The sequence below is a fragment of the Accipiter gentilis genome, chromosome 14, assembly GCF_929443795.1.
Source record: "Accipiter gentilis chromosome 14, bAccGen1.1, whole genome shotgun sequence".
NCBI lineage: Eukaryota > Metazoa > Chordata > Aves > Accipitriformes > Accipitridae > Astur > Astur gentilis.
Genome location: NC_064893.1, coordinates 17,068,146 through 17,085,334, shown reverse-complemented (window position 1 = coordinate 17,085,334; position 17,189 = coordinate 17,068,146). Strand labels below are relative to the sequence as shown.

The following is a 17,189-nucleotide window of genomic DNA, read 5'->3' as shown; positions in this document are numbered from 1 at the left end:
GTCACACTGCTAATTTTTAAACCCCAGGTAGCCTCAGCACAACAGCAAGAGAACAGTAATTCATTACTTGAACTGAACTTCTGGCAGCAGCTCGGCAGAGCTTGGGGAAAGATGCAAGTTCCTGAAAAGGGTACTCTGCATCATTTCTTGAGCAAGATGCTTAGGCACAACGACCCTTATTCAGGTCCTGCCATCCTCACCTTAGAGCTGCCCTGTGGGGCCATTAAGTCTCCTGAGCTTCAGCTCTCCCACTAGTGGCTGATAGTTCTCAATAGCTGGGGGACTAGAAAAGAGCTTGGGACAACGAGCCACTTTCTGTGACTAGTTCTGGGCAAGCTGAAAGCACTGCTGGGTGAGGCAGGTTTGCTAAGTGATTTGTAGGGCTAATGTCATGAGACGAAAGAGTTCACATATACGTACCACTGCTTCCACTGCAGGTGAGTTGTCACCAACCACTAGCAAGGCAGGGCACCTGGTCAAAACCCAAAACAGAGCTGTTACTCACAGTGCATCTAAGGGATTTCTGAGAAAGTTGAGCTGTGTGAACCAACAGCCTTATGAAATGTTAACAACACTCAGCAAAAGCCCTACCTGCCACCACACCATGGCATTTTGTTGCACAAAAACATCCTCCAGGACTTGCACACACACCCATGCTGTCCCCTACATGCACATCAACTGCCACTACTATTACACACATGTTAAAAGATGTGCCTAGGGCTGGGAGAAACACCATCCCCAGCTGCATAAAAGAGCGTGCTCTCTGAAATTAATGTCTGTTAGGAATTTAAGAATAACCACATCTAACAGAGGAGTTTAATACTTCTGAGGCTGGCTACTGCTCTGCACTGTATTTTGGTTTGGGTTTTAGAAAGAAACAGAAAAAATGTCAGGGAATATATCGAAAAATGTCAGGGAATATATCGAAAAATGTCACAATATCAAAGCCTCAGTTGGCAAATTTGTGCCTTCATATCCTTCTTTATATGTTATTGGAATTTTAGAAGAACAATTAACATTCAAGGTGTAAAACATACACAGGAAGTCACTGACCAACTGTCTGTGAATTTACACTATTCATTTACAGATCAAAGTAAGAAAGGGGTGGCTAGAGGCCCCACTTCTGTGTGTTGACTAGATGACAAAAATTAGACTAGAGAGGCTGTGAGCCACAGACCTCAGAGACAGTGCAGTACCACCTCTAAGGAGACAGAGGATCTATATGCAAGTCTACTGGCACAGAGATCCACACTTCCATAAGAAATATTTTAAGGGTCTGCAGATCCCTGTGAGTCACTTGAATGGACAGACAGTGGTCTGTGGCTTACAGACCTGCTGCCTGCCTGACAGAGAGCAGCACAACTGGCTTTGCCTGGAGACCAAGCAGGGAAATCCACTGCTTTTAGATTAGCCAAGGTCTAGAGGGCTTGGCTGTGGAAGCCTAAAACATTCCTGGGACTGGCAGGAGCAGAAGTCCATACAATTTCCAAGGAGCGAAGAGCAGAGCCTGGGCAGCAGTCTCTAGCCTAGCCTAGTCATCCTGCCTCAGCATTGCAATTCACAGTCTTCACGTGCTCTGTATGCTGGAGATAATTTGCCCCTTTTGCTTTCTTGCTTGGAATCTGAAAATTTACTTATACTTGCCCTGAGCTGCTTATTACTAGTTCTCCAGTGTCTGTCCCTTCTCAGTTGTACCCTGCACAGACTAACCGCTCCCAGATGAGAGTCACTGCCACTGGGAAAACACCACTGCATTCTCTGCATTCAGAACCCACTGCCATCTCTGGGAGAATTGTGCAGGTAACTTTTTTCAGCAAGGTGGAGGAAGCCAGACAGTGGCAACAAACAAAAACCTGCCTCCCTCATTTTTCATGCAGAACAACCAAACTAACAGTTCAACAAGTACAGTGACTGCTGGGTGGATACATTTATTCCTCTGACCCTGCCTTCTGGAGAAGTGTGTTCTTCAGTGTGTTCTTAATGACAGGGCTTCCAGACACCAATCTGCCCCATTCTAGTTGACAGCACTGCACTACAGCCTGGGACTGTCTTGAACACTCTTCCCAGTGCTTGGGCTTGTGGGGTTCTTGCTGAGAAGCAGCAACAGCTTTTCTGCTGAAGGGACTGCACAATAAGTAACTGAACAGGCTGATTCAGAGCAACTTACTTGAGTGTTTTTGCAGTATTTTCATTGACGCCAAGAACTGGTCTCTCAATTTCCAGGTCTCTACGACTGAAAGACAAAACAGAACAATTCTCCATCAAATTCACCAGAGGAAACTGGTTATCATGGGAGCATACAAAATCCAATCAGGAGTGTTAGCTCCAGCACCCAGGCAACAGGTTATCACTCCCTGTCTCATGCCATGTGCAGGAGCCCCAGCAGTCACCGCCAGAAAACAGGATCCATGCTCTCATGGCAAGCTTGCTGTGTGCCTAGAGAGATGATCTACTGAGTTGTGAAAGGGTCATTCAGGCATGAGGGCTGAGCTTGGCTCAGGATAATGGCTGAAGACTAGGCTTAGGACAAAGCTTCATATGACATTATATCCAACAGAATAATACATATGGCAGCAAATCTACTGAGCAGGGAAGCTACGGGAGCAATCTAGCAGGCAAAAAGGTATGCTGTACCTGTTGTATGAGGTGAGGAACAGCTGAAGATTATCTTGGTTAATGTCCTGTGCGACATGAAGCCTGTATGTTTGGATCAAATCTAGATTTGCCTGCAGTTCCTCCTGTACAAAAGCAGAAGAATTGAAAGACAGGGAACTTCATCTTTTTCACAAGTAAAGAAACGATACTCATAAAAATACTGAAGCATTAAACTGCCTCCATACACACCATTCCCCTGTGAACAGTAACACAGAGGGCAGTGACTCCAGACTGCATTAGTACCTAGGCTACATGAAGTGTTTCTGTGACATGACTATTATGTGCCATACTTTGGTAATGTGACTACACTTTTACAAATGGCAGCTCACATGCTGCTGCAGGAGTACAAAGTATCTTGAGATGGGATGTTAGCTCCCGAGCCTTAGTAATGCTTATACAGATACAAATCACTCTTTTTTAGGAAGGTCTTATGCTTAATGTTAAAGAAGCAAAGCTTTATAGGTAAGCCTCAAGACTGGGGCCACAGGAAAATTGAATTCCAACACCCACTTCTACGAAGAAACTCCATTCCAATGAGAGCTAGAGAGAGAGACAAGAGAAAAGGGAATGCAGGGAAGCACTACAGATAATGAAGGGGCCTGAAAGCAGGAAGAAAACAGCATGTGCTCTAAGCAGGAGGAAGCTACGTGACTCTTTCCTGTGCTGATGGGTGTTTTTGCAGGAGGGCTTCAGGTCAGGGACTGATCTGCTGCATGACACATATAGTGTGCACAAGGCACACACCCTTTCAGTTGCCCAGTAAGCTTGCTGGTTGGGAGCCAGCAAATTCCAAACAGAAGGCATTGCTGTATGCAAAGTTTTCAGAAGGGGCTGGTTTGCCTCTGCTGAAACTGAAGGGCAAGATGAAAAGCAGAATGCAGCAGTTCAACATCTGGACACATACAATATCCTACTGCCAACTCCCAGCTGATCTGTGCTCTACCCACAGCCCAAATGCTTCCATGCTGGCTACAGAGAACCAGCTGCCACTTGTTTCTGCAGACAGTTGCCTGGGCACCACAAAGACAGGAATTAGAGCACTAGTGTGTGGGACACTACTTCCTTAACATGTCTGGAGACAGGGCAAGCATGAGGATGTGTGTGCTCCCCACAGTGTGCAAAGCCCCGATGTTAGCTCGACACACAGAGAAGATAGTACTATCTGTGGCAACCCTTATTTGATGGACCAGAGCTACTTCAGAGGAGGTACATACAGAAGTTATAGCTCCATGTACAGTTGCAAGGGCAACATTAACACCTGCTGGGTACTTACATGGCCAAAATGATGCGCCAAGACAATATCCACTATGTTAGTTGTCCAGCCTGAAAACTGAAGAGTGACCATAAATGAGGAGGAGGGAGAGTAACTGGAAATGCAGTTTCATTACAAATTTCAAAGCAGATCCTCAGAGTAAAGAAAATAACAAACTATTCAAGTGATACAAGAAACAAATGCCTGAAGCTTGGGGTGGGTGTGCAAGGCTCCAAAGAAGTGTGTGCATGCACAACACAGGTCTCCAGAAACCTGGAACCCTGAATAACTGTAAGTGGCCAGAATAACAGAATAATTAAACGATCCATTCAACCTCAGCCAAATGAAGCCTGTGAGCATGAGTACTAAATCAGAAGAAAGCCAAGTGCTCAACAGCCACTTATCTCCAAGGAGTTTACCAGGATTTCTCATTCACATATGATCACACCCACCCCTGCTCCTACGGTGGAAGCCATACTACACCCAGACTGAGAATGCAGCAGGGACAGAAATGAGATTGTACAGTTTTTGCCATAAACCAACAAATTCCTGTACTCTGTCCTTTTTCTTCTTACTCTACACACTGTTCATTAAGCACTGAGGAGAGGAGATGTGCAGGAGAAGGAGAATCTCACCTTGGATGCTGCCCAGTCAATCCAGCCCTTTGCACATGGATCAACGTTAATAAGAACGAGTCCCTCCACCAGGTCAGGGTGGCTGAGCTGTGGGGAGAGAGCACAGGCACACTCAGAAGGATGATTCAGCCCACTCATTGGTCAACAGCAGGTGCAGCAGCTGGAAAGCTTCTTGCAAAAGGAAGACAGAATAAAATGAAGACTAAGTGGGGAGCTCCTGTGCTGGGCAGCCAGTGGCCTTTTCAGAGTCTGGCCCAAAGCTGGCTCCCAGCCAGACCTTACTCTATTAAGTTGTTGGCACTGAGGGACTGACTGCTCACACAGCACCTGCAGCCTGAGCAGGTCTCAGCAGCATCTTCTGGTGCAGCCGCAGGTCCTGCTCAGGCTCCCATGTATTACAGGGCTGCAAGCAGTGACTCTCTCTCTCCAGTCTGGCACCTCCAGGAAGGACCTGGACAAACTCCTGTGCCCAGAGAGCACCTCCCTCCACTCCTGAAGGAAGAGGCAGTCTCCCAGTGGAGATGTGGCAAAATGGCAAGATTTGGCAAATGGCACGGGAGTTGGTGCTCAGGCCCTGCATGACCTACAGCCTGAGCAGAGGCCTGGGAAGCCCCAGCTGCAGGGGCACCTGGCTCACCAGAGGGCACCCCTGCTGCCCCCCCTTCCCCTGCTCCAGCCTGGCATCCCCAGCACCCTGCAATTTACCTTGGGGTATGCATGTGGGGAGCACGAGTACAAAATACTTTGAGAACTGCTTGCAAACACAAACCCAGCAATCTAACACAACCAGAGAACTTTGAGCTCTAGGCTCACTCTAAGGCTGAAATTTTACAGCTGCTCTTCTGCTCCATTGTATAGATTAGCACTGGTTAAGCAGAAGGAAACAACTCTGTCCTCAGGAGGAAACTGTCTGCAATCCAGGCAGCATGGCAAGGGCTTTCTGGCACTTCAGTGAGCTGAGGACAAAGGCTTATTTGCGTGATCTTCTCTTTAGCAAGACTGAAAACTACACAAGATACAAAAGGCAGAGAACTTTCTGTAGGAGGGGCAGCTGCATGGTAAAGTGGCTTTAAGCAGCAGTAATGTCCTAGATAATCAGCAACTCTCCACACTCAACTACTTGAAGCAAACTTTACTGAGATTGTCAGATTTCTGTATTTTTTTTTAACACTGTCTCTGAAAGATTCAGGCAAATTCCTTAGCAGCTAAACTAAGTCCACTGACTTCACATACTTATAAAAGTTCCGCTAGAGAGAAATGTATAAGTATGTACCAAGATTAAGCTAGCATTCTCGTCAAAGGGTGGAGTGCAAAATCTACTTCCTTACAGTGAAAAAGCACATTCCTCATCAGCGCTAGTTCACAGCACATCACCATATCAATTGTTTGGTGTCACAAACACTGGAAACAGCATACAGTAATGCAGCCAGTCTTTGTGAAGACATGAGTCTGGATACTCCTAGCAGTCAGGATGGGCTCTGCTGACTCAAAGACATCACATTACAATCTTTCCATGTCTGGCATAGCTTGAGAGTAATCTTGGCTGCTCCAATTTAACCACCTGGATGTGAAGTAGCTTTCACATGGTTCCCTGCAGGCTTACTGTAATTACTGACTACTACTTTGCCCATGCCCCACAAATGGTCTGTTTGAACAGTGGAGGACCACAGCTCATGTAAGTCACAAGGAAATGAAGAGATACTTACTGCACACCTGCTGAGGACATAAGCTCCAGCTCCCAGTCCAATCCCAATGAAGCTTTTCAGGCTGAAATATAGGCATTTCACAATCAGTAAGGCTAACTTAAGCTCACTTATGCTGAAGCACCCCTAGAGGCAAATTCTTTCCCCTCACTGCATCCAGCTGTTCACTCATGGTTCATTTTCAAAACAATCCAGCAATGATGCAGCAGCCATAAATTGTCTCATGTGGCAGACAGTGTTCCCAGCATAAGAACCAGACAGGGTTAGACAGGTTAGGACATGCTCAGGCCTATTAGGACAACTCAGTAAGCATATCAGTTGCAAAGAGAGAGAGAGATAGGTGCTGGAATGGCTGTATCTAGCTGGCTCACCCCGTTTCCTTTCAGAGACTTACTTCAGGTGCGTCAGAACAGCAGGCAGCATTTCAGCCAGTTCATCCATACTGGGATACTGGTACCTGAAAATCGAGAGAGACTGAAATCAAAGCACCTCCAAATACAGCTTGACCGAGGTTACCTTCCAGTTCTACCCAATGTAGGAGAGACAAGGAACATCTGACAGGCATGTGCACAGGTGATTATTTCACAACGACACTGTACATTCCAGCCAACTGCATGGATCCCATACCTCAGAGCAAGACTTAACACAGAGCTGTGTTTTTTTGGGCAGTTGGGCTTCTGTGGGAGGATGGACAGATGGACCAAGGAATACCAGCTAGATTGCAGTATGCTGGGCTCACGCTCAAGTCAGAAAGCTGGTACCAGCACTCACCACTAGTGAGGGCTTTACCCACGCCTCAATAATAGGAGAATTCCCTGAATGCCCCTTGGGAAGCATCCTCATCTTCCCATTTCCTCTGCTCCTGAAAGCTGCCTGCTACTACACTCAGCCTAGCAGTCCCAGCTGGCTTAAACTGGATGCTACCTCAGTTGAGATCGCAGTCCAGACCACATCTGGAACAACAAGGGTTTCTGCAGAGCTCTTACCCAGATGGGAATGGGGGGGCTCCTTCCTGCTGGCCTGGTGCATCCACATGGCACACAGCAAAATGCTGAGTGATCTCTTGCATGTCTTCAAAGTTAAAGAATGCATTAAAACAGGATTTGTCTACAACAACAACAAAAAAGAAATGAGACTTTTATTGAAGTTTTGTTGCGACCCACCCTCCAAACACCATGGCACACACCTGCATGAACCCAACTCCCCTGCTGAGTCTGCTGGGCAACGGATGCTGGGTGATGCATGCTGCTGTGTCCCCCTGACTGCAACGCAGCAGCAAGTCCTAGCAAAGTAATTGTCATGACTGGAAGGCAGGCAGACAAATAACACCCCAGCATGCGTGCCCAGGAAAATAGGGCCTTGCAGCACTTACGATACTCAACAGTACATACTGAGGAGCACCTGTGTGAACATAACACTGTATCTTGGGTGGGAAGACATGTGGAAAGAACAACTGAGCCTACTAGAAACACACTACTGCAGCCTTGTAGAAGGGACTGGTTCACCTGCCCAGCATCCAGGGAACAGATGCCTTTTGGCAGCTCTGTCACACAGTGCAAGAAGTCAGCTAGAGCACTATCATGTGGTGGGTGGACCTATTTCCACGTTTCCACCTTGGCCCTATCTTTCAAGGGCTGCTGGAATGGACAGGGGTGTGCTACATGCTCTCTCTCCTGCAGACCTTTATCTTTTTACCCTGGAATGACCTGTCTCATCTCAGCTTGAGGACAGTCTCACTGGTCCCCACACTCAAAAGCAAATACCATGAACAACCACTTTTTCAGGGTCCTGGGAATGCAAGGGCTTACGGTTGAGGCCAATGTCATGGTATGTGAGGATGACAGGTCTGTTCCCCTTGGGTGTGCCCCGCATGGTGACATGGACCACTCCGAAAGCTGTCTCAATGTCATGTTCCTGCAGAGAGAGAAGAAGGAGCCTCAGTGTTACGTGTGCTGCCTGTGCTACAGGGAACCCTAACTGAGGGCCAGCAGCAAGGGCATCATCCACACTTTAACATTGCTCTCCTATGCACAGCTCTTGCAATCTGCAATCCTTTCTCTCTCTCCAACCACTGCCAAAAGCAGGTTGCTTTTGTACAGATGTGTGAAGGGTTTGGGGCTGTGTCTTCCTGTGACCAAGATCTCATTTCAATGGCCTTTAGTGATGTTGCTGTACCATAGCAGAAGCTAGGTGTCATGTGTCCATCTGTCTCTAGGGGCTCATGGCATCACAAATGCAGCTCCACTCCCATAGCCAAGCCTGCGCTCCCCAGCTGGCATCCCTCTCCTTCCAACCCACCAGACCACAAGTCTCTTTTCAGTGTGGCTCCAAGTCACACCCCTGGGAACATCCTGTCTGTGGGCAAGCTGATGCAAGGGGATGCAGCAATATCTGAGCGGCTGGCAGCAGCCCCAGCCCCTGGGAACCATGTATCAGAGAGTTCTCGAAACAGCATGACAATGCAGAGCAGGCAGATGGCTGGGACAGCAGACCCAAGCTCTGCAGATCCAATCACTGGCTACCTGGGAGGTTGTACCTATCCACAGGGGAGTGGGTGGCAGCTCTTCCCTTCAACAACAATAAAAATTAAAGATGCAGATCCACACATACCTGTTCTCCCAGGCTGCCTGTCTACCGCAGTCCCACCTTGGCCATTTGGCCAAGAGCCCATCAGGTCTTGAGCGCACTGCTGCATTGACGTTCGCTGATCTGTCACCCCAGGGAAGGCTGAGCACTGTGCCTTAACCAAGCACTTTTTTTCCCTGCTACCAGGTTTGGTAATGGGACAGTAAAACACCCTTAGGCTCCTCCAGCAGCTGGCACAGATACAGGAGGTTATGCTGGTTTCCAGCTGGGTATCAGTGAAGCAGTTTCATGACCTGTTTCATGATTATTTGCCAGCAAAACTATGTGCCTTTTCCCAAGCAAAATATTGAGGGCTTTTTGCACTGCACCTTGCATAAGAGAGCAAGAGGACCATGAGACCTCTGGGTACCTCTCCAATACTTGTCCAGTGCAGAAACAGAAGCCACAGCCTCATGATGATGAACACAGAAATGCCCACAAAGTTATCTGAGTTTAACTAAAATAGCTGCAAACACATTTAGACAAACACTGATCTGGGATAACTACAGACTTTGGAAAAGCTGCAGAGATGGCAGTAAGGCTGTGTACACAATATCACCTGTAAGTCTTTCTCTCATCTACAGAAATCAAAGGAGAGACATGCTCTGACTTACAGACAGTGTAAAAAGGACCAATTATTTTCTTAACATTAAAACAATACCTACTTAGGGAATAGCCACATGTTTCAGCCTGAAGACAGGACATTACAACCTCAAAAATATTTTTACGAGTTTACACAAAGGATGTGAATTATTTTTTTTTAAACAGTAATTTCCAATAACCTGAAAGTGATTAGACCAAATACAGGACAGTTGAGAGTACCTGGCTTGCAGCACATCAGAAACTCACCTCACCCCTCCTTTCTGGGCACTCCCAAGGGCTGGCTGTGAGCCAGACTGATTTAGTTCTTGCAATGAAAGATCCTCTTACCCCAACCTGTACTTCTGTTTGGGGGCTCCAAAGCCTCTCCCCTTCCCCCAGAAGTGTGGCAACAGGAGGAAGCTGCCACAGCCAGATCACCTGAGGTAGCCTGAAGCCTTCTCCAGCTTGGCTTTGAAGGATAAAGAGACACCTCTGACTACTCTCGTCTCCAGAAAGGGGTTGCATTTTACTTCCACGCAGCTGTTGCATTGTGCACTTGGAGAAGCTGGAGTACATACAAATCAGCAGTGACCTGCCTGCAGGAGACGCAGGCAACAGAATAGAGCAGGTGAGGTTATCCAGCCTGATGCTCACCCAGCTCACTTTTCCTTAGGAGTGGGCTGTGGGCCAAGGCATCCTGCACAGGTAGGAAATGACTAGTCCATGTGTGCAAAGTGAGTCTGGGTCCATGCAGCAGGACTGCCTGTCTTTGCAGCAAGTGTGCACAAGGAAGCCCAGGGTGCAGCCTCCATCTCCTGAGCCTCTGGAAAACCACCAGGCTCTGCCCCTTGCCTGTCTTCTCAGCGCTGCTCTGCTAAGCTGGGCAAAGTCCTGTTTTGCACTCCAGCTGGACATGTTGTGCAGACATAGCAGTGGCCCTCATTTTAGCATTCTCCAAGTTTGCAGGTGTTAACAAGTCCTTTAACAAAAGCAGCAACTTTTGGATGAGGCCAAGGGTGGTGACTGGCAGTACACATGGCTGAAATTGCAAAGCACAACAAACTCATGGAAGAGCCCAGCCAGTGCCAAAGCAGCCGGAGCTTGCAACCCCCAACAGCACTTCCCTATGCATCTGAGCTAACCAAGTGGTTGACTGCCATTAAAAGCAGGTCTCTCTGCCAGCTCTGGAAGTTGTGGTCTCTTCCGTAAGCAGCTTTAACTCACTGACCTGACAGGAAACTATCCAGCTGCCTTTTTTTTTTTTTTTTTTTTTTTAAATCTTACTTTGCTAGATTTCTGCCAGGTCACTGAGTTAAGAAGCTCACAGAGAGGTCTGGCAAATGCTGGTTCTGGCTCAGAGCCCAAGGGGAGTGCGTGGGGTGGTAGAAGAAATAACCCTACCCTGAGCGCGAGGCCAGTTAAACTGACTCACATCTCATGAAACTGCATCTCCAGGGGACTAGGGACGGTTTTATAAGCAGCAGCAAAAGGTTGACTATCAAAGAGAAGCACAAAACCCAAACTGAGCCAACAGTGAGAAAAGCACAGAAGTCAACAAAAGAGCTGATGTTTTTAAAAAAAGTCAGCAATACAGTGCCTTTTCTGGAATTACCTTCAAACTTACTGCAAAGGTCACATGTGCTTCCACTAGGTAGAATACTGGACAAGGTACTAGAAACAGAAACACCCACCTCTCTTCAGAGCTTTTGTTCAAGCACCTCAACGTGCTTCATATTGCAACACCCTGCATTTTTGTTTTCTGAAGTTCAGCTTGGGTCTTAGCTCTCTAGTAGGGAAGGAAAAGAGTTTCCTTGCACTAAAAAACAATCCTTGCTCTCCAACTTACTTTGACCTTGCAGACTGTGTAAACTGCAATCTGGGGAAATGAGATAGTTTGTCAAGAGGTTTTTCATGCCACCACCAGGCAACAGCCCAATCTGAAGGGTACTCACCTCACTACTCCTTCAATCACATTAGTGATTCAAATACGTCCGCAAAAGATGGAAGCAACTTGAGAAATCCCATCTTTAACAAATCTCAGTGAGTAGCACTTTAAAAAGTTTAGGATGCTAAATGTGCAAACTTCTTACTCTGCCCTGTACAGTGACAAAGCCTTAGACTGGGAGTGCTTAAGGTTATTTCTTTTTTCTCTTGCTAGTTCCCAGGCAAGGTGGAAATCTTCCTCCTGGGAAGCAGCTTCCCTCCTCTGCTTCCTCTAGTTAAAGCCTTTTACTTTTTTAAGGCTTTTTCCAAGCTCTACAAAGCAAGTAGCAGACACTACATTCAAGATAAGGGTTTCTACATTCACTTTTTTAGCTACACATTGCAACATTGTGCTGATCTCCTTTTCAAGATTACCTGGAGAAATAAGACTGAGTTTTACCCCTAACTTCCCCACAAGTAATTCTATGTCCAGTTTTCCAGTGAACCTTATTTTCTCTGAAACTTTGCCCTGTAGCTTCACAGCTTTTACAAAGGACAAAAACATTTTCAGACGTCACACAACTACAGTGCACATGACTTCCCTGTCACCTGCTTTCTCCAAAACAGCTCTCTCCCACATATCAAAGCCAAAGGACAGCATGAGGCAAGTGCTTAATACAGAGCTTAGGTATCATGCTCAAGATGGCAAAGACAGTCTCTACACTTATAAGATAAAACTGCTACCTTGAATTAGCCAAAAAAAAATTTATTATATCACTACTGGTTTATTGCTCTTCCAAACATGGAGCAGAATAACCCAGTTACAATGAGTACCAGAGTACTCAGTGAGAAAACAGGAGCTTAGCAGGCTGCACCCTCTGCCCTTGCCAAACACGCTTTCTTCACGTCCTTCTTGTATATACACCTTCCCTGCCAGCCACCCAGCAAGATGAACTTCCTGTGTCACGCTGCCTCCGTAATGCTGCCCACCCACAATTCTGTATATTCTCTCCTGGTATTAGCCCATTGCTCATGTAGAAATGTAGCGTTGGACAGTATCAGACACTTGTCATCTTTGCTTCTCAGACACTGGCACTCTTCGTTTCTGGTCTCTGTTCAGACCAGCTTTGACACATTGCAGCAGAGTAGCTTGAATGGAGATTCAAGGATTGTTACCTTGCAGCGAACTCCAGCTATAGTCTGAACACTGATCTGGTCCATAGTGCAGGGAAGCAGTGATAGGTGAAGGCAGGTGGAAAAGACATGGCCAGGAGACCGCCAGATTTTAACAACTGTGCAGTCTGCAAAATAAGGACAATGAATGCAAGAGAAGATGATGATCTGCAGTTGTGTTTTGAAAAGCTTGGTAAAATTTAGTTTTCACTTACAGACTGGAAACTTTATCAGAGGTTTCTCTGAAGAGATTTTATCTTCTGCCCTTATCTGTACAGTAGGTAAAAAATAAACAGCAACTACAGACAACCTGCTGTAAATGGGTACTCAACAGCAGAGGCAGCCTTGCTCTCGGCAGCCTGCTCTCACTGGCTGTAGGCACAAATCCTGTGACGCACACATGCCGAACAGCAGCCTGCTGCTGGGGACACAGAGCAGAGACACTAGTCCTGTGCAGGCAGCTACTATTGATCAACTCAAATAAGGTGGGAACCATCACTTCAAAAACTAGCAGTTCCCTCAGGGCATGGATGAGAAGAGCAATGACGGAAGAGGATCAGGAGGTATGGAGACCAGCTGTAGCTGGTCAGACCAAAGGTGCAGCTAGCCTCCTAGTCTGACTTTAAGAGCATGTCCTTGTGGAAAAATAAAATAGAGCAAGCGTGTAGTGATACAAGATGTAAGTGTTTGAGGAAGTAACAGTTCTACTTAATTTTCCCAACCTCCAGTAATCTGTAGGTCAAAAGAGACTTCCCAAACTGGAGGTGTGGTCTTCACTTTGACTTTCTCTTCTGAGAACTGGGCAGTCACCCCCTGCTACCTATGCCTTTTGCATCTTCCTCACCCTGTGACCAGAAAAGCCAAAATTTAACAATGTGCAGGGTGAAGAGCCACTTGGTTCCCCACCTTGTATCTGCTGGTTTTGCATGAGATCCCCCAGTCATTGGTTTGGAAGATGGAGAAAAACTGATGCCATTTCTATAACCCACAACAGTGCTCACCTAACAGCTTGTTGCGATTCCCCTTCACCTGCCCCCTTCTGGGCTGATGTGCTCTAGACAATCTGGCCAGTCCTGGTACAGCAGCTTTTTCCTAACCATTCTGCTGTTCTCCAAAATTGCCCCATCATGCTCTGTCTTTTCTGAGACAAGAGGGCTGGCAGTATGTCAAACACACATGGGTGTGCTGTGGATTTACATGGTAGCACAATGAGGATGCTTTGGTTCTCTGTTCCTGATTAAACAAGAACTCATTTTCTTTGTTGAAAGCCATGAACCCTGAGCTGACATTTTCATCCATCTCTTGCAACGTTAAGGCCTGTGGGTTATCATCAGCCCTAAGGCTGCACTTTTATATTCCACTGTAGGATAGTTTTACTCAATGTGCATCACACTTTATGTTTATCCAAAGGCAGATAAAGTTCGCCATTGCACCTTCCATCACTTTTTCCAGATCATTTAAGAGTAGATGCAGCACAGGTCCCAACACAGAACTCTAATGTGCTCCTCTAGCGATCTCAAACAACTGTAAAAATAATTGCTGGAGTTTTTTTCTTTTTTAGCCAATATTTCACCCATGAAAGGACCTCTCCTCTGACCACATAGCCGCCTAAGTCCCTTAAGACATATGTCTTAGGACCCCCTTTGGTAAGGGGTCTTGTCTTTTGAAAATCCAAGGAGGCTGCAGCAACTGAACTGCCTTTATTTATATGGTTGCTGACTCCTTCAAAGAATTCCAACACCTCTGCAGAGCAGGACTTCTTCCCTTTACAAAAACCATGTTGACCCTTTCCCAATATTTATCCACGTAATTCATCCCACTATACTCCTTGCTAGTTTTATCAGTCTGTCTGGTACAGCAGGTCAGTGAATCCCCAGAATTCCTCTGGGATCTGTTTTAAAAATTGTCTTACAGGTGAAGCACTGCAGTCCTTAGACACCATGGCAGCTTCAACAGAGAAGCAAAACCTCTCACTTAACAACTCAACTATTTCATCCTTAAACTGATGTAAAACTCCTGGACTGATAGATCCAGTTTTGGCAACTTGGTATAAAAGCATATATTTTATCTTTTTTACAGCCTCTGCAATAGGCATTGAAGTTTAAGGCAGGGTCTCTGCTGACTCCCCACAAAGAGCATTCCAGCACAGTAACCTCTGTGGGAAGCTTGCATGCAGAAAAATTTAAATTTAGTTTTTCTGCTATGGCTAAGATCTTCCCCAAGTCCTCCTTTCAGAGCCTGAGCAGTCAGTAGCACTCTCCAAACTCTCTCCTATGTTTCCATTTCTAACAGGTCTGAAACAGGACTATTTTTTTCCCCCTTTAGCAAGTAATCTCTCAAAATTCCTTTTTGCCTGCTTTGTTCTGTTCATGTATTTAATCTGCTAAAGTTTATAACCTTTTCCATTTTCTCCAGCTTTTGAAGAATGCTTTTTTGTTTTCAATAGCCTCCATGCCCTTCTGTTTAGTCATGCTGGCTCCTCTGCACCATTTCTCATGTCTGCTGTGATAGATGGTGGGCATTTGCTCTCTGCTTAGCTTATTTTCAATAAGCTTCTCCATTTCTGTGCAGTTCTTGCTTTGAACTTTGAGTGCAAAACCAGTGAAGTTTTCCATGGTTTGGGTTTTTTTATTTTTCCCCAGGATGTTGATCTGGAGCACATTACAGTTCCTATAACAGAACAGCTCTCTGAAGACACTGTTTTGAACATGTTTCTCTGCCCTTCTCAGAATCACGTCAGTGGTGGGCTTCTGCTCCCTGGGGCTCCCTAACCTGTTGCTCCATAGAAACTTGCGGTCCCACAGCTGCATCTGTCTTATTGACACAGGGCAGCTGAAGCTTCTTACCCTTGTCCTGTCTCCTAGCCTTGTAGCTTCTCTAATCACCATCTTGGGCCTTCACTCACATAATTACAGACAAAACATAAGTTTCTTATTTAGGCCTGGGATTTCAGTCTAAGGGGAGTCTAAGTTATCACTGACATTAGTTAGAGCCAAATCAGATCAACAAGCTTCCTTTAACATCCACCTGCACCCTCTACCACCACCTGCATCTACCCTCTCCTTCCTATACACTGTATCCAGGTATTAGTGTTCCACTGTCAGTGTCCACCAAGAGGGACCTCAACTCTCTTCTGTGTTCTCAGACAAGAATACAATAACCACTGGCAGAAACAAAACAGCACTGACATTTTGGGTGCAACTTCTTGTTACAGATTGGCTGACTTGATGATGAAGTGCTATCAAAAAGAGTGCTTCTCATCCTTCTGCCCTGCCCCATGTCCAGTGAGCTGATGGTCTCACAGAATCCTGTAAGTGGGAGTGCAGTGCTGGATTCACTGTCCCACTACATCAGCAAACGACAGCAACTGACCCTGCAGCCACAGGATCTCTCATTCGCATGGAAGGTAAGCACTGAGAGCGCACACACAGTGGCAGAGGCACTGACTTGCCTTAGATATACTATTAAGATATACTTTCAGGTAGGGGTTGGGCAGAAGAACAGATAGTAGCCAGAGAAAGGCCACCAGTGCTACAGACAATCTATGAACGCCCTGTGATTTTTGCTATATGCTTTCTGGTGCCAACTCCTGAGAATCACTGTTCTTAGTCAAAGAGCCCTACACTTTAGAAAATGAAATGGGTGTGAACCATAAAGGCTCAGGCACTGGAAGGTGTTAAAGACAACTCAACTGCAGCTTTAAAACATTTGAGATTAAACACAAGCAGGAACTGCTGGGAGGTATTCCTTGCTGGGGAGTTCCAGAAAGTCAGACTAGATTGGGACATTATCCTATTTGGCCGTAACATCTCTGAATGATCCTTAAACTGAGGAGGAAAACACACATCCAGCTATGACTGCCAAAGTCTAAATTTACTGTGGGACTGATTATGGGAAGAAGTGGGCACATGTCCAGGTGGAGGAACCATCTCTGACTGCCACCCTCTGCCTTTGGCCAGAAAGGGAAACAATGCAATGCCACTGACAGGTGCCACAGAAAGTTTGCCATATTAAGAAAAAACATTTCTGAGTGAAGGAATGAGGCATCCAACAGCAGCTCCAGAGGTGCTAATGCCTTGAGCTCCAGAAAGTCCCAGGCAACAGAGGTATCCAGGTGCCAGACTGCAGCAGTCCAAATTCCAGCCATGCTCCCTCAGCTCCAGGTCAGACTGATTCAGAACTTAAGTTTTAAAAGTTATTAAAGTCTGAAGTAAACCATTTGTTTCACAGTGGAAATGATTAATGATGAGAATTCATATTACCAGTGCTTTTCAAAACTAATTTATTAAGCTTTTTTGGCATTACCAGATGAGTTTTACTCCCAATGTGAAGCTGCTCAAAGTTCAAAATTAATTCCATGGAAAAACTGAGAATTGATTTAATTTGGAGACTGACAATAAAGATGACACCTGTAAAATCCCTTCAATTTATATTTTTTTTTTAAACATTCAAATCTGGCAGAACACAGAGCAGCAATGTGTCTGTTGCTCACATTCTGCTCAAGCTTGCAGAATATCTATTCTAGTAGAGGGCTAGAAATATCCCCCAAACCCTTTCAGTTTAAGGACACTCAGGTCCTGGTTCACCCAAGCCAAAGAAAACTGCCACTGCTGCTTTGCTGTGAGGTGGAGGAGATGCAGA

General features: G+C 46.0%; 2 protein-coding genes across 4 annotated transcripts in view; both read right to left on the bottom strand.

Annotated features, from left to right (window-relative positions):
• Window positions 1-17,189, bottom strand: part of RBM39 (RNA binding motif protein 39) — a 278,284-nt gene that overhangs the window by 205,008 nt on the left and 56,087 nt on the right. The window lies entirely within an intron of this gene.
• The window catches only part of NDRG3 (NDRG family member 3), a 60,409-nt gene that overhangs the window by 5,924 nt on the left and 37,296 nt on the right, over window positions 1-17,189 (bottom strand). For 2 of the 3 annotated variants that reach the window (XM_049816262.1, XM_049816263.1), the window contains exons 5-13: window positions 8,054-8,159; window positions 7,232-7,352; window positions 6,640-6,702; window positions 6,249-6,309; window positions 4,543-4,629; window positions 3,929-3,985; window positions 2,635-2,738; window positions 2,168-2,233; window positions 421-472 (exon numbers count right to left, since the gene is read on the bottom strand). In XM_049816262.1, the coding sequence (XP_049672219.1) occupies window positions 421-472; window positions 2,168-2,233; window positions 2,635-2,738; window positions 3,929-3,985; window positions 4,543-4,629; window positions 6,249-6,309; window positions 6,640-6,702; window positions 7,232-7,352; window positions 8,054-8,159 (717 nt within the window). Of the gene's footprint in view, window positions 1-420; window positions 473-2,167; window positions 2,234-2,634; window positions 2,739-3,928; window positions 3,986-4,542; window positions 4,630-6,248; window positions 6,310-6,639; window positions 6,703-7,231; window positions 7,353-8,053; window positions 8,160-12,551; window positions 12,677-17,189 lie in introns of all 3 variants that reach the window. The other variant, XM_049816264.1, reaches the window with a different exon arrangement.